Source organism: Thamnophis elegans, chromosome 2, assembly GCF_009769535.1.
Source record: "Thamnophis elegans isolate rThaEle1 chromosome 2, rThaEle1.pri, whole genome shotgun sequence".
Taxonomy (NCBI): Eukaryota; Metazoa; Chordata; class Lepidosauria; order Squamata; family Colubridae; genus Thamnophis; species Thamnophis elegans.
In genome coordinates, this window is record NC_045542.1 from 107,547,822 (window position 1) to 107,572,440 (window position 24,619).

At 34.5% G+C, this 24,619-nt stretch overlaps 1 protein-coding gene across 1 annotated transcript; it reads left to right on the forward strand.

Annotated features, from left to right (window-relative positions):
- The first annotated feature begins 8,830 nt into the window (after positions 1–8,830).
- Positions 8,831–22,375, forward strand: ASPN (asporin). The gene is made up of 7 exons (XM_032209098.1): positions 8,831–9,095; positions 12,620–12,732; positions 13,230–13,443; positions 16,322–16,432; positions 19,632–19,725; positions 21,476–21,614; positions 22,178–22,375. Exons 1-7 carry the CDS (start codon positions 8,831–8,833, stop codon positions 22,373–22,375), a joined length of 1,134 nt encoding a protein of 377 aa, XP_032064989.1.
- Positions 22,376–24,619: the final 2,244 nt, after the last annotated feature.

Below are 24,619 nucleotides of genomic sequence, written 5' to 3' on the forward strand. Positions count from 1 at the left end.
GCTGGAATTTATTGAATTTCCAATTAATTTTAGAGTTGGTTTAATCAAGACAGTTTTCAATACAATGAATTATAATATTTCACATCCTTTGAAATATACAATTACATCATTAAACTATCCAAAAATGAAGATGTCATGGTAGTAAAAAAATAAAAGTTCTGTAATAGGAAGACTGTTCATCAGAACTACATTTTAAAAATACTGGCTTACTTCTTTACCATTGCAAAATGCATTCATCCTAACTATGCAACATCCTAGAGATCATCCAAGAATTCTTAGGGTGGGGGGGGAGGAATTGTATTTCAGATCTTGCAATATGCTCTGATACTTGAGAAAACTATTAAGCACCATTTGGAATCCTAAAGCCACATGCACCCTCAACTTGTAATATGTTTAGGTGGATGTACCAAAGGCTGCTTTCTCTCATGAGTTTACATTTAACTGAACTTGCAAATACCTTTTGTGGGCAGAGTAAAGTGATGTGAGGTTTACTTAGATAACATCAATATGGTATTTATAGGCAAACCTGGGAAGTATAGCTAAAGCATTAGGGAAAAATTACAAGTCTCCTGAAGCAATAAATTCAACAAAGCAGACTATGAAGAAATCATATATTTAGATTGTCTGATTTCTGAAAGATATGAAATTAGATAAAGAGAGAACATTCGTTCTGAAAGAAGTCCAGGCTCCAAAAACAAAAAGCAAAGTTAACTTTCTTCTTGGACTAGCACAGTATTATAACTGGTTGGTTTCCCATTTTGCCATCCCTGCTTCAGCTTTGACAATTCGCATTGAGACAATAAAACAAACAATATTGATTATCAGTTATACCATGTTATATTACGTATATTATATTACATATTGCATTTATTTTTATCTATCTTACTGTAAGCTGCCCAGAATCACATATGTGAAATGGGTGGCTATATAGATCAAATAAATAATTAGTGAAATTGACATCAGAATGTCATTAAGCCTTCAAGACCTGACAGAAGCTTTGTGTCAAGGGCTCATCTTAAGAGGGCCAGAATATGAAATGGGTTCCATCAATAAATTATGCTTGTGACATAGTACTCTGTATAGACTCATGGGTATGGAGATAATGCTGTGGTATATTTAGCCAAGAAACTATTCTTAGAAGATAACTACAGCACCATTGAAAATATGGCCTTCAAATGGGCCATAAATAAGTATAATTATGATACTGAGAGTTTATACTCATAATGGAGGACCAACCCATTGCCTAGATACAGTGGATGAAAAAAAGCAATCCTTCAATGACAATTATATGTCTTTACAAACCTACATATTTACCATACAACATAGAGCAGGGATATAAATCATTCTTTCAGATTTGTTTATCTTGTCAGGGATAAGATATAGAAATGTATAGTGAACTGGTCTGACAGGAATTTAAAGAAAGGCTCTCATCTCTTAAAAGCAGGGAAGGATGTGGAACCTCCCAGATTGAGCAGGCATTTCTCCTTCCCTGCTGGAATCCAGAGTTTCAGTGCTTCCAGAAAGGGAGAGGGGGATGAAAGAGCCCCACCTACTCCCTAATTAGAGAGAAGGCCTCTTAAATGGACCAGAAACTCAGCATATGTGTGGGTACAGCAGAGGGGGAGTTGAACCAGGAAGACTACAGAGAGTCAGGGAAAAGTTTTCAGTTCAAAGGCAAGTAACTCAGCAGCAGTCCAGAATGATAAAAGCCCTGGCGCTGGAAAACCCGCTGAGAGACAAAGCCAAAGATTCAGGGGAAAGAGCCCAACAAGCGTCTGCTTGTGACCGAAGCAAAACCATTCTGTGCAGCAGTCCAAGCTTTACAAACCAGCTCCAGGGGGAGAAGACTGTGAATGCTGGAGGGGAGAGAAAAGCCCCATATGCAAATTAACAGCGAAAGCATGAAAGGGATTTTCAAGTGTAAATGGTTAGAGTTTGGCTACAAGAGATGAAGATTGCCTACTCACAAGAATTAGGAAATACTTTTTATAGAAAAATGTAGAGCAAAAGGACATAGAGATTATAACACAGACATGGAGTATTTGGAATAAGCTTATAGTAATGGGAAGGTGCTATATTGAGATAGATTGTAAGAAATTAAGTAGAAAGTAGGTGTAAACAGAGAACTTCTCTGAGAGAGTGTGCAAAACATTCTCATGTACTAAATATTGGACAGCAATGTTGGACGACCTTCCCTAAGAGTATGGGAAAGTGGCAATAGAGGAAATGTTTTCTCATTAGGAAGCCATGCAACTTGGTTATTTTCCTTCTCTTATTTACAAGAATGACATAGTTTTTTCAACAGTTAAAAGAATCTTTATATTCTAAAACAGCTGGTAACAATGTTAGGGACATTATATGGAAAGCTTCAACTTTTCCAGAAACCACACTAACAACTATTTATTAAAGCAGTATGCCATAATAAGATTTTATAAGGGTCAAACCATTCCATCTGAAATTACATAAATTTTCCCTACACTTTTTAAAAAACTAAAAATTATACTTCAGAGAAATGATGGGAATATCCCCAAGGATAAATTTATCTGCAAAATATAGTCAGTATATTCACAGAACTGTAGTACACTTATGCAAGCAATGTGGGCTATATAGTTTTCATTACTGTATAAATCCAGTAGAAATTGTGATGGCTTTTTAGAAGTATTAAACATTGTGGGCTTCTTGAAAGCAATTGACTTGTTGCCAGAAATTAGATAGTCAATTAGATGGATATTTGGATTTTTTAAAAAATATTTAATCCACAGAAAGTTCTTTAAATCTCACAACTAATGTTTTGTATTAAGAGGCAGTACATCTATCAAAGACTACTGTGTGATCCTGAACTAAAGTTTTATTACCCATGGTTTTTTGTGTCTGTTATTGGCATACATAGATCAGATCTTGTTATTTATGGAAAAGGATTCTGTGTATCCTCAGTTCATTTGTGTGTGTGTGGTTTCATTTGCAGATTTTTGGAGTGTTCTGCATTTTACACATGCACAAAATGAGACATAGTCTTTTGCACATGTGTGAAGAACATTAGTTTGAGCTCTCATTATTTGCAAACATGTTATTTGCAGTTGTTAGCCTGGAATGAAACCCTTGTGAACAAGAGCTACCTGTATATTTACAAAAAGCATTACAAATAGTGAAAGATTTAAAAAAAACAGAACTGAAATAATTACTCCATAACCATCCAACATACCAATGTCCTATTGAAGGAAAGAAACTAGGCTGAACCAAAGCCAAAGCAAATTGCTAAAAGATTATGTCATGTATTAAAGCATTTGGCCTCTTTCTATTGGCTTTCAAATTATAATAAATTTACAACAATTGAAAAAATGTTTTGTAGAGTGTTTACCCAGAAGCGTGCCTTAATAAATGGAATGCTAATATAATTTGAGCTTTTAAAGAAAAGGAATAAAAGAATACCAAAGAGTCTCTTGACTATGATTACAAAATCTATTGGTATTGTTGTACAAAGACAAGTTGGCATAGTGCTATTGATGAAGACAGGACTGAGCACTACATCTTCAGGTCCCTCTTGAAGGCCAGCTTTGACATATAAATTGTTTACATTAGAGATTCCTCAAAAAGCAGTTTTCTTCTTTAAAAAATCAGTTTGATAAACCAAGACACATGTATTTAATAGGTCTTCCCAAATTTTCTAAATTAAATATTTTAAACTGGCATTGTTCTGACATTAGAAAAAATACATTTATCTTAAATTGCATATCTTTAGAATCAAGATTCTTGTGGCTGGCCCAAAGATAAGCTAGTTGATACTTACAAAGGAGATAAACCGGAAATAACAGAGTACAATTTAGATTAAGAAGTTGAAATGGCATCTTAAAAGAGATAATGGCAATTTATTTCCATATTCTTGTGAGAAATATCAAGAGTACCTAGAGAATTATCAAGAGGTAAACATGACTTGAGAGAGACTTACTCTTTCTCTAACTTATTCTAACTTATTCTTATAGAAACAAACTTGAATTTTACTGTGGTGTTCTTTCTTCATAAGTCTCTTGTACCCTGCTTCATCTGTGAAATTTAAATATCTGCATTAAAGTTATTTAAAAATACATTTTAGATATTTCTTCTCAATTTACTTATTTAATGGATAATTTCCCAAGTACCAAATTTTAATCTATTCTAAGATAAATATTTTAATTTACCGGTACCTTTTTTAATCTCAGAAGGGCATTACAAAATCTGGAATAAAAGGGTGACGGATAACTAATTTATGATCTGCAGTTACTCCAAAAATCATATTGTATTATGCAGACAGATCAACATTCTTGAACATCCCTACCTGAAATAAAATGTTTCAATGTATCTTCAGCGCATGAACATCTACAACATAGACTAGAGCCAACCACTGCTCTTCTTTGCCTCTCTCTGCATTTCCTTTCATTCTCGGTCTTAATGCACTGGGAAGGCCAACGCATGTCCATATTTTTTTAAATAATGGTAATGGAGGTTACGTCACAAACTTTTTTTTGCCATAAGATAAGGCTTTACGGCTCTGAAAAAATTACCTCAATACATTAACTGACTACATCATGAGATCTAAGTCTGCATGTTTTTAATCAAATGGATGGCATAGCTAAAATAATCAGGACAAAGGAATCACATATGCCTTTTCATATAAAACATTAATGTGGCTATCCAAAATTCTGTTGTATTGTAAAAATAATGTAAGGTGAAGTTCTTACCATTCATATGTAAGGGATCGAACTTAGTTGTGCTGCATTTTTGGAAAGGTATTTCTGAAAATTTTTTTCCCTATTTGATAATCACAGCATCCTTACCAGAGACTTTAAAATGAATGTTTATTTTTTTCTGTTACTAAACAAATTTTTCTATCCTGTTTTTTCTACTGCATTTGAATCATCTCTAATTCATTCATTTAAATATTTTCAGACACCCTTCTTAAATAAAAATTTAAAAAAATCTTCAAGTAGTTTTCTGGCAGCAGTATGGAAACAATTTCTAACTGCCTTCTTGGATTGTTTCTCAGCTTCTACAGCCTTGGATTAGCTGGTGGTTGCCCTCCAAGTACTAACTACATCTGATCCTGCTTAGCTCTAGGGATCAGCCAAGGTCAACTAGGAATTGCCAGTAACTAGTCACTTAAACAGTATCACTGTTAGGATTAAGCTGTTAGATTGCTTTGGATAGGCAGCACATTTCAAAATGCCATACAAGAAAATACTATATTTTGTTTCATAAGGTGTGTACTTGTACAACAGACTTCAATGGACCATCCAGGGTTTGCACTGGCTTTGTGCCATCCATTATTCAGGTTCAAATTTAACCACATCTTGTGTTGAGACGTCTAGAGTTAGCTAGAAGTTTTGGCTCAGATACAGGCAGTGATGAAAAACACATGAGCAATAACAAGTTTTCTTAGTGTTATTCTTCAGTGCTCAGATAGACTAATCCACAGAAGGAGTTTATTCAAGTATTACCCAGGGTGCCAGGAAGAAAAAGACCTTTGGAGGGATTTTTAATTCCTTTAAAATATTTACTGTTACTTTTATAAACTCATTTTTTTATAAATTATCAAGGTGGAAATAATTTTCATAGCTGGAGCATTTTTAAGGAACTTCACAAATTTGCAAGGTAGGTCTTTTTTAAAAAAAACTTTTTATTAATGCATCAGTGTTCTAATGAAGCAATATTCTTTTGTCAATATTAATAATGTATTTAAATACTGTTTGATGTTTTACAGCATGTATTAGAAAACAGTACTATGAACAGAAAAATATATCATTTACTTGTGTGTTTATTCAAAGAGAACTTTCTGTCATGCAAGTAAATCACAGACTCAATATTTGTATTTAGCCATATTTTCAGCAATTCATAATCTCCCCATCCTTTAGTTTCCTAAGGGATGAAAGAGAATGGAGGTCTGTATAGAATGCCTCCCCTATACTGTCAGCTGAGTCCTCTACTATCTAAAAAACAGAAAAATAGAAGTGGAATGAACTTCCTATAATTAGCATTTAGAAAATAGCCATTAGGTGAAGAAATAATATGCATTAGAAATCATTGTGTGAATTCATTATTCTATTTGGACTATTTGATTGGATCAAACAGAATAGTTGTGCATCTGATGAAAACCATTTAGGCTCTAATTCTACCAAGGTAACATTTACCTAGGAGTGCCATTGAACTCAAATGGGCTTATTTCTAAATAAACTAGCAGAAATTCGTCATATTTCATGTATATTCAATGCAATTTGATTTTATAAAATTCTATTTTCAGATTAATCAGCACATATAAATATGTGGCCTCACAAATATTCATGCTTTTAAAGTAAGGGTATATGAGCACTGGCAAAACTAGGCAGGAAAGCTTTCTGCCTTATGCTCCATGCAGATGAAGTCTTTAGCATTTCAAACTAAGCAGTCCAACTTTCTGATCGAACGTAATTAATAAAGTTAAGTAACATTATTTCTGGCCATATTGGCAGCCTGAATCAAAGCATTTTCTATTGACTTGTTCTGCAAAAACAAACTATTCAGAAATTCCAGACAGCATCTTAATTTAAATGGAATACTTTTCTTATTATTGAGATTATTATTTAAATAAGAAGGGCTTAGATTCATATTATTCAAAATCACCAATGCTTTCTTCAAGACAGGATTTTATTTCTTATAATCTTGGCAGCCACTAATATTCAAATGATCTGCTGGATATAAAGGATTACCATACAAGGCACAAGGTAGAACACACATATTTTATAATATTGAATGTGCATTTTCAGACAATTTAATAATAATCATTTTTTTTAAAGTTAAGCAATCTGTTGCCTTACAGTTATCTGGAAGTAGAATGGCCACGGTCAAGCACAAGCCCTTAGACTAATTTACTCACGAGGAACCCATGCTTTGCCCTATACCCCTGCTAAACATGCAGTCATTGATAAACCTGAGATGGTATTAAAGTTAAATATTAAATGGATCTAATGCAAATGAAAATATGTTAATATAGCAGTGATTTGGAAGAGAAGGGGATGGAAATGTCACTATGGTCAGAGAGGGTGCCAAGATAACAGAAACAGTTGTTCAAAGTGAATTTGGGTCAGGCAACATACACCGCAGCAGATGTGTCAGCCTTAAAACTGCCATAACGGTTTGTGCTGTGGTTATGACAATGATATGACAGTCTCCCTTAACCAATTAATTCTAAATAATGCAGTGTAGCGATGTTACACTGCATCCTTAGGGTTTGCAGGGCAAAGACAGTTCATGAAAAAGTACTGGGAGTTTTAGTAGCTCATAGAATTCTTTCCCTCTTTGCTTTCATTTTACTGGCTCAGAAAAATCCAGGACTTCATTAGATAATTCTGAACAATAATGCAATGCATTGGGGGGGTGGTGTGGGTCAGGAGACAAACCGTGTTTTAAAATGCTATCAATATGTTAAGATATACAGCTAGAATACTTGAAAGCTTTTGAGAATTTTAGACACAATAGGCATCTAGAGTCTCACAAAATATAGTTTTTCTCTAAGAACTCATATGTGCACACTCATGCCTGCTTTAATTAAGTGGCCAAGCCAAATTATAGAGAACACAGAATTACATTGTTTATCAAGTTATAGAAAAAATAATCTAATTAATTTTGATTCCAAAACTCAAACCACTATTCTACTATTATGAAATTTAAACAATTATATCTTAATTATTTCACACCTTAATTTAAAGTTCATATTCATATTACTGAGAAATCATATATACTGGACCATTATGCATTTATTTTATCATCATCCCTTATAACTTGGATGTTCTCTGTTCTCTGTGACTTTATTTAACTGTAAAATGGAAACTCTAGTTTTTTACAAAATATCCAGATTACATGAATCTTAGATCCCTGAAGGAACTAGCTGATAGTCTAAGTAGAACTTAAATCGATTATCTTTTGATAAGTTCTGGGGAATGGCAAAATGCCAGAATTCAAAAATATTCCTCTTTTGGAAAAGTGGGGGTGGGAGTTAGAAAAACTAAAAACAATCAATCTAATATTGATACTTGGAAAAATTCTATACTCTCTTTATGAAGAGCATGGATTGAAAAATAAAACACACCCACAAACCCACATATGCTTTCTAACAGCTCATTTCTGGATTCTTAACTAAATATGGGAATGTTGCAGAAGCCCTTTCTTTTCTTTACAAACTGCCAGAAACGAGAAAGGAAACTGTAGCACTTTCCCCCACAGATTTAACTCCTTTCAATTAAACTACAGTACATTGATATGACAAATAAATAACTAATAGCATAGAACTATATTCTGCCATTGGTACCATGTACATTAAACTATGTAAGTAGATGGTGTTCTGGGAGAATTGCTGGGGGGAATGATTATAGTTTACACTGGGACCCCATTCAATTATCTTTCAACTATGTGCTTCTTTATAAACAGAACAGACTGGACTCTGAGTGGGATAGGAACTTTTCCAGCTTAGTAGCCTTATTTTCCTTCCAAGCTTCTACAATATTTCATTTCTAAAGGCTAAACTGATCATTCTGGCAATACAGACTGAATACTGTACTCTGCAACAATCAAATCCTTTATTTCAAAAGTTAAGTTTCTAAGAGAATTGTAAGGTCTCCATATATATAATATAATTCCATATAAGTAAAACATTTTAGCCACCTTAGTTCTCAGGTAAAATCTCAACAGATGAATTAACATTTATATTCTACATATTTATATGTGGTACTTCTGTTTAATATTTCTGAAATTACAAGACCAATAATGGTATTTTTTTTGTTTGGCACTCATCATGTTTTGTTTTAGGGATGTGTATTCTACAAATATGAAGGAATATATACTCCTGCTCCTTGTGGCCTTAAGTTCTGCTAAGCCTTTCCAAAAGCCTTCATACTTCACCTTTAAGAATGTAATGCTCATGGATATGGAAGATCTGGATGATGACGACGACAATGATGATGTTGATGATGATGATAAAGATGACAATTCCCTTTTTCCTACCAGAGCACCCTTGATACCAGTTGACATATTTCCAGTATGTCCCTTTGGATGTCAATGCTATTTAAGAGTTGTCCACTGTTCTGATTTAGGTAAGGATAATTATCATTGAAGCTACATCTATGCAGTACATTGGTGATGTAGACATTAGTAAGTTTTCTTCAGCTTCCTGAGAAGAAACTCCAGAGATGCACTAATACTATTTCAATACCCACCTTCAGTTTTAAGGATTTCCCCATCAATTGGTCTTGATTATGAGTAATAATTGGCCTATTGCCTTTACATGACCAAAATGAACAACTTCCCCTTTTGCTACAGTACAATCTGGAGTTCACAAAAATATCAATTGTGTAACACTCTAGAAAGCTAGTTTGGATGATTTGACTGATTAGTTTCTTTGCCTCTGATGGAGTGCATTATCTGTGGGATAGCATATTGCTGATTTACAGTTGTTAGTTCAAGATATGGATTGGAATGAAAAAGAAACCTGACTGTCAAGTTTAAATGGGGCAAATTCATCATGGAACTTTAGTAACTTTACTGTATTAATTAAAGTCTGCTTGGGTATTGACAGGAGAGTATGGCAGAAAGTGAATAGGGAAAAAGGCCCCACATAGTTGGGCAAAATTAAAAAAGCAAGAATTACACAGAATTCAGTTAGGTATTTTTAATGTTTAAATACAGACTGTGGGAAAATATGAGAGAAATTTTTCACTCATTGACAGTGCGTTAAGAAAAGTGAGATGTCTTGGAATTACTCTTCCCAGGATTGTTCTCCTCTGGCTTAAATTGCCACTTATAAGATAAATTGATGTTCATCTTAACTTCTATCTCTTATGTCTGGTCTTCCATTACTTTTTCAGCCTGGCCAAAAATTTTCATAGCACCAATATGCCTAAGGTCTATGTTTATAATATGGGAAATCTTTGCATGGAAGTTCCCCTATTCTGATGAAGCATCAGTTAACTGGGATAGTTGGGAATGTATTATAAGCAGATGATCCAAATATTAATGTGAAATGATTCAATCCCAACCTTTGAGACCTCAGAGACTAGAACGCTCAGGCCATAAGACAAGCACACTTTACATTTTAGTTACTTCTGTTACTCTACAAATCCAGATCGAGTCTGAGTACCGCTTGCAAGTCTTAATAACTTCTGGTCATAGAAATAATTTAATGTAACTATCCACTACATGAATATAATGCTGCATATCAATAAGGTCATTCATTCTACAACTCCCCTACAAAAGCTGAAACTATTTATGACCAGCATTTACACATAGGGCCAATCAAACAGTGCCATGACTCATATACAACCATGAGGAATCTGTGAAACCTAACCTAGCTTCCTGTTGTGTTTCCCAAGAAATTAGGGTTGGGCAGATTGCAAGCTCACAAGCCACATATTCACTGAAACTGAGGAACCATAACCCCTGATTCTCTATCATGAAAATTTCATAATGTATAATGCTACCAGTTTCTTGCTCTCATCATCAAGAACAGCAAGAACTCTTCCTGCATTGCCTGCCAAATATGCTGATTCTATTGATGTTGTTTACTCTCTCCCACACCCCAATTATGTGATTACACTATGAATTTCTATAACACATCACTATCCCAGCATCCTGCTGCTAAAGATAGTTGCTTGATGAGTATTTCCAGAAATACTTTACCTGCTTTCTTCCTCCTCATCAGTGCTCCTCTATTTGTTAAGGAAAGCCAGTGGTCCATGTTTACTGGTTCCTAAAGTCTGTAGTGTATTAGGGATTGCCAACTCTTCCCCTAATTTCTGATGATCTAGTGCATTTGCAGAAGCTTGCATTGTTACTAAGTTAAACCTCACGTGCAATCTGACCAGATCAACATATTATAGAGAGGAACAGTAATTTTTCATAAAGTTTACATTATACTGACCTGTATTAATCTAGCCCAAGATTACATTAGCTCTTTTGCACCTTTGCTTCTAGCCATACTGAAAATATAGTTGTTTTAAGTTCAAAAATGCTTAAAAAATTGGATGCAATGGTGTTAAAGAATTAAAGTAATTCTTTTTAAAGGAAACTTGATGGTGGGCAATACCCAGTCAGCAGGTTATTTCAAGTGGGCAATTAGCCTTGAATCACTGCACAGCCGCAAAAGCTCCAAGACTAACACTCTTTCCCACCCTAGGCTCCATGGAAACTTATCTGTCTATTCCCAAGTCAAGCAGTCTGGGTAGATTCGTGTACTATAGGTAGAAGCACAATAAGCAAGTCAACTTGAACTCTGTTGATCTATTGCGTGGGCTTGACAGTTATTTAAATAGTTAGGATGAATCAACTTTGCATCATCCTAAACAAATGGATTATCTTGATCTTTTTCAGTTTTCAGTCCAATCAGGGTTTAGGCCTAGTTTTGGGGCATAGGTACTATTGGTCAATCTTCTAGATTACCTGTGTTGTGACTTGGATTGGGGAGGTATGCCCATTCTGTTTTTATTAGATCTCAACAGCTTTTGATACCATCAACCATGGTTCACTTTTGGATTGTTTTAACCATGTTTCTACTCCTTTCTTAATTGGTGGGAGAAGAGAGATCGGCCCAGTGGCCCCTGATTTATGGAACACCACAGGTGTTTGTCTTGTATCCATTGCTTTTTAACTTCTATATGAATTTATTAGCGAAGTTGTGTATCGTGAAAAAAAAGACATTATTCAACAGTTTATGGATGGGTATCTTCAATATCCTGATGATATTGAATTGTATTTTGCCATCTGACTTGTGGGAGAGTTATTATTAACCTTAACCGGTATCTAGAGGCTGTCAAGTTCGGGATGAGAAAGAACAAATTGAAATTGAACCCTACCAATTTGGAGTTACGGTTGATCCATCAACGCCTTTTTGTCACAAGCACTACCTACCAGGAAGTAGGTTCACAACATGGGGCTGCTTCTGAACTCCAGAGTGGTCTATGCCCAGCTTCAGCAGGCATGCCAGTGGTGAAGCAGGAATAGGAGGACCAACTACTATAACTCATGCTCGTACATAGTTAGACAACACATAGTTAGACAACTTTAATGTACTGTGCTTGGGACTGCATTTAAAGAGTATTCAGAAATTACAATTAGTCCAAAATGAAGCAGCTGCCTCCTTTTGCAATTCTAGCACTGGGAGCATATTATGGCACTTTTGGGATCCTGCATTGTTTGCCATTTGGGTCCTATATAAGGTGCTGGAGTTGACTCATAAAGCCCTATACAGCTTAGTCTCTAAGTACTTTCCAGACTGCCTACTCCTGTCAGTATCACTCTGAACAATTGGAGCTACTAGAAAAAAACAAATGCAAATTGTACACTTTCAAGAGGCTTGGGTAGTGCTGCTTCTTTGTAGAGAGCCAACACAGTGGAACAGCCTGACCATGGCAAAAAGAATAGTTCTCTTCTTGTTGGTCTTTTGGAAGCTGTTGAAATTGTTTCAGACAACTTTCCCCTGATGTGAATGTTGCCATCTTCATTTCATTTCATTTTCTTTTTTTTATGTATACATTCTATAAAAGGCACCAAGAGTCTCCTTTGATTGCAATGCACAGAAATATGTTTACTAAATAAATATTCATAATTTTTTTCTTATAAATAGGCTTGACTTCTGTACCAAGGAATATTCCATTAGATACTCGTATGATAGATCTTCAAAACAACAAAATAAAAGAGATCAAGGAAAACGATTTTAAAGGACTTTCATCACTATATGTAAGCTTATTTTCTGAACTTCTTCTCAGGACACTATCATACTTCATTTTACCTAACACACACACACACACACACACACACACACACACACACACAGAATAACAGCATAAGATTAATATAAATTGATGTTCAAAGAGATAAATAAAGATAATTGTTTGGAAAATCAGTAATTTGATCTATACTAACCACATTTTCAAAACTGATCAATTTGTGATCATTTTATTAATCTATAGTAAAAGCAAAAGATAAAATCTTATGTGTAATATTAGAATTAAATCTAATTTTCTTTTGGCAGTCTTTAGTGACTCCATTTCCATGTTACTTCTGCTTTATTCAAATCATACATAAACAATTTCAAGTTGGAGTTTTGTGGCTTGCAAAAGTTTGAATACTTAAAAAACCCAATATATTTCCATTTAAAGAATATCATACTGTCTTTTTAAGTGAGAACTTTAAAATAAAATCAATGCCTAACATTAAGCTCATATTTTGATTAGGCCCTTGCCTTGAACAACAACAAAATAACAAAGATCCATCCTGAAGCATTTCAGTCAACAAAGAAGCTGCGGCGCCTCTACTTGTCCCATAATCATTTAACTCAGATCCCAGAAAATCTGCCAAGAAGTTTAGCTGAGATAAGAATTCATGACAACAAAGTTAAAAAGATTCATAAAGACATATTTAAGGGAATGAAATCTTTACATGTTTTAGGTAAGTGTATTATTTTTATAAATCTGCTGCACAATAGTGGGGGGTGGGGAAGGTTACTCTGTAACCCCCCAGAATCACAGAGATGAGCCGTGAACAAATTTAATAAATAAATAAACCATTAGTAGAGAAATTTAGATTGAACAAACTAAAATGGAAAAAGGATAAGAGAAGTAATATTTCTTAGTAGATAGCAAGAGAACCTGTCTGCATTCAATATATAAATATTTGATGAAGGATTTACAAGTTATTCATATCATTCAGACCATCAACATAATAAAAACTATTGGCTTCATTATAATGTTCTCAGTTACACACTAAAAGCTTGTTTGGGTGTCTGTATATATGTATGTGCATTTTTGTACGTATATATGTGTGTATGTGTGTATGTGTACACATACACACACACACACATATATATACACATACATACACACATACATATGTATATGTTGCATTTTTGCTGATAAATAAATGGAGACTATAAGGTATATTTTTGGAAATTTATTCTTGTACATATTGTCAAAATATTTCCAGGTTCAAATTACCATACAAAGGTTTGCTTGCAATCTTCATGACCTTTTCTGTAGAAAGCCAAAATGTCTTTACTAGGAGAAAAAAGTTATGGAATTCTGATACATGAGTTGTGTAAAATAATCATTCAAAGCTAAGGTAGACTAATCATATAGCATAAATGTGGACACAACCCAAAAGTTATCTAACATTACCATGGCAAATCTTGCCTCCTTATTTCAAAATTCTTAAAAACCTATTTTTTTTTAATAATGTTTTATTTTGTAAGGATTGTATAGATTTAATAATTTTATGGAAGTTGAGGTTTGTAATTTTTATTTAAAGATGGATAGGAGTATTGAGCTTCTTCTATCATGAATTGAATTGAATTGAATCAAAACAATGTGACCTTGGAACAAAAGAAGCCAAACAAATCAATCTGCTTCAAACATAATATAAAGCTATACTTCAAGGTTTGGAGGCTTAATGTGATATACATAATTTATAGTCTGCTTGCCATATTTTCTATTTTTTGAGATCCCATTAAGCCAAAAACAAACAAAACACTCATATAAAAAAAATCTCCTTTAAAATAATTAATGCTATCTTCTTGTTCAAACTTCACAGATAGAACACAGATTCCTATTACTTTGTGCTGCATAGTTTAAACAAAAATAGCTGCCTCATAGAATTGAGAGAAAGCAGATAATCATTTGTTTATTAAAAAGGAACATGTGGATAGCTCTTGTTTGGTAACCGGCTTGATAATCCAATTCATTGTGTGGCTCTGTCTGTAGCAAATGTTTATTTTTGAAAGGATGAAGTGCACCAACATTTCACTCCTTTTAAAAGTTTTGATATATATGGTTTTAATTTATCATGTGTAAAGGTAAAGGTTCCCCTCGCACATACCATATTTTTTGGAGTATAAGACACACCAAGGTTTTGAAGAGGCATTTTTTTTTTTAAAAAGTAGATAGGTAGAGGGATAGAGAGGGAGAAAGAGATAGAAATATAGTAGGTAGGTTTGGAGAGAGAGAGAGTAGTTAGGTAGGTAGGTAGATAAAGGGAGAGGTAGAGAGAGAGGGGGGGGAGAGAGAGTCAGTAGGTAGGTAGAGGGATAGAGAGAGAGAAATAGAAAGAGGTAGAGAGATACAGTAGATAGGTAGGGAGAGAGAGAGAGAGAGAGAGTAGATAGGTTGGTAGGTAGAGGGATAGAGAGAAATAGACACAGAAAGAAATACAGTAAATAGGGAGAGAGAGAGTAGGTAGGGGGATAGAGAGAGAGAAATAGAAATAGAGAGAAATACAGTAGATAGGTAGGTGTTTCTGCTGGCACAGCACTTCATCTATGTAATTCTCATCAACCAGTTAAAGAACTTTCCAAAAAGGGGGGGGGGAGTTTTTGCACTCTGCAAACCTCCCCAAAATGGCTTGTTTTTCACAAAAACGGGCCCATTTTTGCAGAGTGCTCCTGGGGAGGGGAAGCAAAAACCAGCAAAAAATGGCACATTTTTTGTGAAAATGGCCATTTTTCGTCAAAAAAAATTGCATTCATAGCCTTATGGAAGCTTATAGAGTGCTGCTGAGGGTTGCGGGGGCAAAAAATAGCCCATTTTTGCTCATTTCTGCCCTTCCCAGCCCCAGAAGCTCTCTGAAAGCCTGCTACAAGCTATGCACAGCGATTTTGGTGAAGGGGGTGGGGCTTCGGGAGGCTTCGGTGTATAAGACACACCCAGATTTTCAGCCTCTTTTTTGAGGAAAAAAGGTGCGTCTTATACTCCGAAAAATACGGTATGTGCTAGTTGTTCCCGACTCTAGGGGTGGTGCTCATCTCCGTTTCAAAGCCGAAGAGTTAGAGCTGCCTGAAGATGCCTCTGTGATTATGTGGCCAGCATGACTAAACACCAAAGGCACACGGAGCGCTGTTACCTTCTCACCAAAGGTGGTCCCTATTTTTCTACTTGCATTTTTACATGCTTTTGAACTGCTACATTGGCAGAAGCTGGGACAAGTAACAGGAGCTCACTGTGTTACATGGCACTAGGGATTTGAACCGTCAAACTGCTGACCTTTCTGATCAACAAGCTAAGCATCTTAGCCACTGAACCAATGTGTCATGTGTATATTCCTCCAAAAATGAATCTGTTCATGAATTTATGCCATATTTTATAAATTAAAGGTGTTAGGAGGTTTCCTACACCTTTGTACAAAGCCACTTCCTTTATTCATATACAAATTAATAGATTATAAAGAATAAATCACTGTACTCTTTCACTGGAACTATAAAAAACCAGATTGGGGTGGCTTTTTGAAATTTGAAAATCACCTGTACTTCCAACTAACAGAATGTGCTCTCTTTTAACAGAAATGAGTGCAAATCCTCTTGACAACGATGGAATAGAACCTGGGGCTTTTGAAGGTTTGACACTCTACCATATAAGGATAGCAGAAGCAAAATTAACATCTGTACCAAATGGTATGATGTATTTTGTTTTTTTAATAAATATACTTATTTATTAAATAAGTATAAGTTAAATGTACTTAACTTCTTTTATAAACTATATTTCAAATTTGGTATTAATATGTTATTTCAGTTAAAATAATTATAACTGACTTATGTAATGACATATTATAAGAACTCAATGATTTCTGAAAATAGGATCCAGAAGCTTGGGAGCGCATCAATGCCATTCTTGGAAAGAAAAAAAATACGTATACAACTAAGCAAATAGTGAAAAGAACAAATTACCCAATCCAGGTTTAAAGAATCAATGTTACATAGAATCATTGTCCAATGGTTGAGGATCTAACTATGCAATAGTTGCATTCAAGGCAAATAAACAAGCTGTACAATTTATTTGTCTGATAGACATCCTAACAAGCATATTGTTTTATGCTAGAATCCAATCCAGAAATCATGCTTATTAGAGCTGGAGGAAAATTTTAGGCTAAGTCAAATAACAAGTTATTTATTAAATTGACCATCTTAAACTTGCAGAGTATTGATATGTGCCACAAGGAGAAACATAGTCCATACCTCTTTGGAATTTGTCATTCCTATTCAAGAAGTAGCACTCTCCTTTTGAGATGTACACCAATAAAATACACTTGATAGAAAAGCCGGAGCATCAACATCTATGATGGTCAAACATAAAAGATTTCATAGGAGAACCAATTAAATGAAGTATGGTTTCCAATCAACATAACCATTAAATTGGAAAATTACTATGAAGTTACCCTAACTATTTTCCGATCTTCCAGGAACATCAAAGACTGAAACATGTGGCCTTCTGTCAAATGGTTAAAAAAAATAACTTAAAAAGTTCCAAAAGTTCAGAAAAACCTATTTCCCATTTCAGCAAATATTTTTGTTCTTAATTAAATTATCAATTGTAAAAGCATGCCATGTTTTTATAACAACTCAAGAAAAGAAAAACGCTAGTGGATGAACTGTAATATCTTTGCATCCAATCCTGGGATGATCTTAAATGCTAAAATATAAGCAAATAATCTACACATTTATTCAAATGTAAATTTTCACCATATATTGTGTGACTGTGCTATGAAATACTGTATTTTTTGGAGTATAAGACGGAGAGGGTGAAAATCTGGGTGCGTCTTATACACTGAATACAGCATTTTGGGGCTTCTGAAACCCCACGCCCTTTGCAAAAATGGATGTTCTGAGGGTTTGGGAGGCCTGCAAAGTGCTCCTGGAGCACTTTGGGGAGGGCAAAAGCAAGCGAAAAATGGGCTGGTTTTTGCTCCCCACAGCCCCCAGGAGCACTCTGCAGGCCTCTCAAACTCTCTGCATGCCCTGTTTTCACAAAAAACATGGCACGCAGTGGGTTTGGGAGGCCTGCAGAGTGCAAAAACTTTTTTTAAAAAATTTACCTCTTCGAAATCTTGGTGCGTCTTATACACCGGTGTGTCTTACAGTCCGAAAAATACAGTACTCAACATTTCAACTACTGGTTCTCTGGAACCTGTCAGAACTGGCTGAATACCACCTCTGGGCATAATACCAGAAAAATATGATAAAGGTATGTTGAGAATTGCAGGGAAAGATATTGGAATAACATTTGACATTACCTAATCTTCTAATTTCAAGATGAGCTGAACATTCTGGAAGTGGAAGTTTATGTATCTGCAAGTTCTTAAGGACAAGAAATTGGCATATTCAAAGTTATTTTTCAGCCATAGATGCACAAGTCTGTTCAAGAATCATTTGCAAATGAATCTCAAAGGCCAACATGTATGAATATTAGTGACTAGTTTATGAATCCAATAAACAGAAATGTACATTCATACATAAATTAGAAAAACAAAGGTAGAATTGGAAACCAACAAGAAGAAACTGTTTTTTTGGGCATTTCATAATAATGCTGCCAAGATGAAATCATTGGAGAGCTAATATTTTCCTAGACCATAATAGAAACCAAAGGCATGCTTTAGATCATAGTGCAACAACATAGAAAACAGATACATGAATATAACAAGCAGTATCATTTTAAAAGTTTGCTTAATGCCTCCATCTCTTTAATTTTATGTGGTGGGCATTTGTTAGTTTTAAGATGCCACAAAATTTTGTTGTGTATATTGGCTAACAGTTCTAAAATAACAAAAGTGCCTTATATTTAATTTGAAAAACTATTTCTCAGATCAACATGAGGCTTGCACAAGAATGCTGTTACACTTACCATTTTCCACATGTAATGCAGATTTGGGTCTGTTTTGCACGACCTACGCATTTTAGCACTCATAAAAATTGTTACTACAATTTTCTTTGAAATAGTCATAATAAATGGCAATACTTTTCTCAAATTTAAATAGGGAAGAAAAGGAGATGTTGCCACCAACTACTAAACATTGCAATTTACAGATCTATTTCCCAGATTTTAGGAAGTACCACCAATTGAAACCTGAACATGCAAGCTTTATCATGAAAATAAAGTAGTAGTCTTTCTGTGAGTTCAATATAATAGTAGACTGTTAACAGAGGGTTTTGAAATTTAATTCTGCTGTTAGTGTTATCTGTTAACTATGCTCTTTTCTATGTAGTACATAGATGTAGGCCAAGTTGGTCAGGTAAACAGTGTTGTAGAAATTTATAAATTGTGTGCCTACTTTGCAAAGGGACTGAGCATTATTATATTTGAAATATATTTATCAGTATTCCCCAAGAGGGATATTTTATTGTTTTGTTCACATTTTTTTATCTTTATATAGTCTTATCTAGTTTTCTTTTCCTCTTGTATTTCTTTTCCTTTCTCCCCTTTTTTGGAGTTTGTGTTTTAAAGCTTTGAATAAAAATTAAAAAAAAATGGGGGGGGGGGGGAGAAAATAAAGAAATGTCAATAATTTATTTGATGATATTCTAAGTTGACATGCAGTGGGACATCTGTGCATATAGGATGTCATGACTTTCCTTCTTGTGAATGAAACAACCTGGAGAATATGATCCTGCTTCGATTCAGCAATCTATGCAATTTTAATTCCTGAAATGTGTATTTGGACAAGAGAAGCCTCATTGTTCATCGTCACTATGTATTCCTGTAACAATTATAGCTGCCATAAAAACGTTGCAACATTTGATCTCCACGTATCTAATAATATATTAATGCTTAATTTTTAATGTTTAACTTATTCAAGATACATATTCTCCTTTTTAACAGCATTGCCATCCAGTCTCCTGGAACTTCATCTAGATGACAACAAGATCTCTGCAATTGAACTTGAAGATTTCATTCGATATAAAAATCTTCAGAGGTAGAACTTAAGCTTTGAATGAGTTGCCACTAGTATGCTGTTAACATTTAGTGCTACTGATTCTGTCTGTAGACGTGGTAAAGAGAAAGCAGTCAATTTATCTGACTGTTTCTTAGCCTCAGTAATATTATTCAAGGGAACTAACTGAAATGAAATCCTGATAGACAGAGGTGCTTTTGCTGTATGGAAAACCAGAGCCTGTGCCCAAAGGACAGCTTATTCTAGGATGGGGTTGCACCAGGGGTGGGTCCTGGCTGCAGCTACTACTAGTTTGCTCAGGGATGTGCCGTGCATGCTTGAGGCGTGCTCTGCGCGCATGCACAGTGCAACAAAATTGCTCTATACATGCGCATAAGGCAGAAACAAGATGGCGGCGAATCATTTTGGGGGGCATGGCAGGCCTGGGTCGCTGCTGGTTCCAGCGACCCAGGCCGCCAAGTTACTACAGGTTCGGCCAAACCGGTCTGAACCAGTAGGAACCCACCTCTGTGTTGCACCAGCTGTTAACGGGCACTTGCCCAACTATTCCTAATATGAACTGAGACTCTTCTTATGTTCTGGTTTGATCATGATAAACAATTGCAATATTCAATATGACCTAACCTTGAAGAGTTTTCTGAAATTTCAACTGGTACAAATGTATGGCACCTAAAAATGGTAGCTAACCAGTCCGTAAAATTGGAATCCGGAATATTATTTCCATGTGGAAAGATTTGCATTTGTTGCCATTTGTTTTTAAACACAGCCCAGTGTTCTTTTATTTTTTTAGGTTTTTTAATTTTTAAGAAAATGTTGGATATACATTTGTCTGAAGTGGTGTAGGGTTTCCTGCCTAAGCAGGAGGTTAGACTAGAAGACCTCTAAGGTCCCTTCCAACTCTGTTATTCTATATTCTATTTGATCATAACTGATTTAGGACTTACCTATATTAACATTACCAGGTTTAACATTAATATCAGCAAGAAGACAGTTTTAGCTTCCCAATGGGCATATAAGAGAAAGCTTTTTCCTGCTTTGCTCCATACCAGGGGAATATATTTAGCCTCCAGGAAAGAATTTAAGAGTGCCTTATATAGAAAAACAAGGAAACTAAATGATAAAAATTAAAAATTGTTGATACTATAATAATTCAAAATTTGATGCAATATTTTGTAACAATAATTCCTTAACATTATATTAACTTATTAAGAACACTTCCAATAACTTTTATTCCTTTGAGGTGTCCTGTTTTGCTTTGATTCATATAAATACATTGCTACATTATACTATATTATTGTAGTCAATTTCTTTTTTTCTTTGAACCTAAGAGGGGTCAGGAAGATCTTTTTTTCCTGAAGCAGGTTAGATCTTGTGACCTCTGTTTCTAAATAGATATACTGAGGAATTTTGGCTATGCCTATAAATAATAGATGGAGAGAATGAAATAAAAAAACAGAATGCCCTTCGAGACTTCAAGCACCTGGAAAAAATATGGCTCCATTATGGATATATTAAGTTGAATTAAATTGTGTTAAAAGAGGTAAGATAACTTTAAAGGAATGTAACAGATACTAGAAGAATGTTAAGGAAGAAATGCAAGTTATATTTAACGATATTCTGACAGCCCAATAGAATATTGAAAAGCAGTTCTTGAGAAAATAGTTTTGACAATGAAGTCCTGAAATACACTGTTTTAAGTAGTTTATACAGTTTTCAAATTTTATTATAAAATATATTGTCTGAGCTATTTCAAATTTTAATTTACCACTAGGTTGGGGTTGGGAAACAACAAAATCAAAGATGTGGAAAATGGAAGTTTTGCTAATATACCAAATGTTAGAGAAATCCATCTAGAAAAGAATAAACTGAAAAAAGTACCAGCTGGTCTTTCAGAACTAAAATATCTACAGGTAATATTTAATAAGCTTTTTTTCTTGCTCTTACAGAGACAGTTGTCAAGTTTGTAACAGTAACTATGGCTAGCACAAGGTAGCACAATTGAAGCAGAATTGTTTCAATTCTGTACTTAAATACTTCTAAATTTTGTATTTGTATTGTATTGATCTGGGGCAGTGGTGGGATTCAATTTTTTTTACTACTGGTTCTGTGGGCGTGGCTTGGTGGGCGTGGCATGGCTTGGTGGGCGTGACAGGGAAGAATACTGTAAAATCTCCATTCCCTCCCCTCTCCAGGGGAAGGTTACTGCAAAATCCCCACTCCCTCCCAAGCAGCTGGGACTCGGGAGGCAGAGACTAGGTGGGTGAGGGGCCAGTCAGAGGTGGTATTTACCGATTCTCCAAACTACTTAAAATTTCCGCTACTGGTTCTCCAGATCTGGCTAAAACCTGCTGAATATCACCTATGATCTGGGGCCATTAACCTGCTAATCCCATCTAGCAAATACCAAACTTGCGGTAGTAAGCTTAAACATATTGTATGGTGATTACTGAAATTTCTTTTTATCTTCTCATAGGTTGTCTTTCTTCACTCAAATAGTATTTCAAGCGTGGGAGTGAATGATTTTTGTCCAAGAGAAGGAAGGCTGAAGAAAACACTATATAATGGCATAAGCTTATTCAAGAATCCTGTCAAATACTGGGATATCCAACCAGCAACTTTTCGTTGTGTACTAAATAGAAACAGTGTGCAGATTGCAAATTATGGAAAATAAAATAGTACAGGCAAATTATTATTGAAGTACTATTATTAAAAACCAGTATCACAAAACTTGAAACTGTTAAAACCTGTAATTACACTCCCCAATTTCTTTACAAAACTTATACAAGATTTAATAAATTAAAACATTTCTCTATGTTTTTAATTTGTGTAATTTAGGAATAGTACTAGAATAAATGGTTTCTTAGCACAAAATTGGATTGTTTTGTTCACTGAGATCCACACTAAGTTGCCTTTTCTTACAGAAAAAAATAGTAAGTTTTAATACAATTTTAGGGTATTAAATAATTAGTTATGTCCTGGAAAGATCTCCTGTATAAGTATTTATCATAGCTCAAGAAGAAAAATTTGAACATTTAACAAAAGTAAACTAAACTGGCTTTAAAAAGCTCTATAGGACACTTTATTATTAATTTGATAATCTAATTCATTATGACACTAGATAATATTTAAATATTTATGCTAAAATTGAAAGACAACTTAATATCAAGCCCTTTAGCCTCAAAGGCTTTAATATTTATTCATGTGGATGTCGTGGAAGTATACACTACTTTTATAACAAAAACATATATATCTTGAATATTAACCATGTAGAAATGTTTTTAAAAGAGAAATGAGTATATTCTCTGCACAGGGAGCACAAATACACAATCTTGTATTTCCTGTAGGGGGTTAGTTCAGGTAGGATAGAATTTTAAGATCTAGGATTAGAAAAGTATTTTATTTTGTGGTAAAATATTTTAGGCATGTGGGGATCTTGATCATGTGTAGCTCATAAACAGGATTGAGACAAAAACAGAAAGACAAGTTACTGTATGCAGAGTCAATGACAGTCACAGACTGTTATACCCGAACTGAAAACTGAGTTAAAATAATTTAATTTATTTTCCCACAAGCAGTTATAGATATTCTGGCTAAACTTTTCTTTACATGTGAGATAAACAGAGAAATAGCTTTAAAGACAGAAAACAGTAACACAAATTAATACAAAATAAAGAAAACAAAGGAAGAAAAAGAAAGAAAAAAAGCTCTTCACATGTGTTTTCACTTGATGTAGACTTGGTGACTAATTTAAGACCACTTTTCAACTTCTTGTCTTTTATGTATTATTAAAGCAGGATCCAATTCTTGTATATTACTGCTTTAGTACTGTAACTTTGCTTTAATCCAACCTGCATGTACTGTATACAAAATATTTTGTTATGGATGGTTAACTGATGATGGTACTGTATGAAAATAGCTGTCTACTTCTATATTTAGTGTATATGCATTGGTCTTTAAGTTAAGAAAACAGAAAAATGTTCAGTTGTTTTATTAAACATATTGAATTGAAATCTCATACTACTGTGATACTACTGCTTCTGTTTTAGATTATTTTCACAGTATAAATATACACTTAAACTTTAATCTTAGTATTTTGATAACAGAAACCTATTGTCAATGGATTTTCTATTTTACTTGTGACTCTGGTAACATTAAAGCTTATGTTCTGGAGGTCTGGGATCAATGAACATAAAAAAGAAGATAATATTGGAAATTTCAAAAGAAAAAAAAGTGAAAAGTAGACCTCTATTCTTTAAAGAAAACTATTAACTTTCTGTTTCTTTAAAATAATCTTTATTGAATTCAAACAAGTTGGCTAGATCTACATTCCGTGTGTGTGTGTGTGTGTGTGTGTGTGTGTGTGTATGCGCCTGCATGCAATGAATCAGTGAACACATAAAAGCAAACAAAGTAATAACCAAAGCCAACTTGGGTTTGTCAAAAATAGATCATGTTAGACAAATCCTATTGCATTTTTGACATAGTGACAAAATTAGTGGACCAGAGGAATGCTGTCGATATAATTTACTTGGACTTCATTAAGGCATTTGATAAAGTAGACCATAACCTACTACCTGATAAGACAGAAAAATGTGGGTTAGACAGCATCACCACCAAATGGATTCATAACTAGCAGACCAACTGCACTCAACATGTAGTCCTCAATGGAACTGCATATACATGGAGGGAAGTATGCAGCAGGGTACCTCAAGGCTCTGTTTTAGTCCCAGTACTCTTCAACATCAATGATTTGGATGAGGGGATAAATGGGGGATTTCATCAAATTTGCAGATGACACCAAGCTGGCAGGAATAGCCAACACTAGATAAGCTTAAGATATAGAAGGATCTTGACAGACTTGAACATTGGGCGTTATCTAACAAAATGAAATCCAATGGTGAAAAAAGCTTTTACA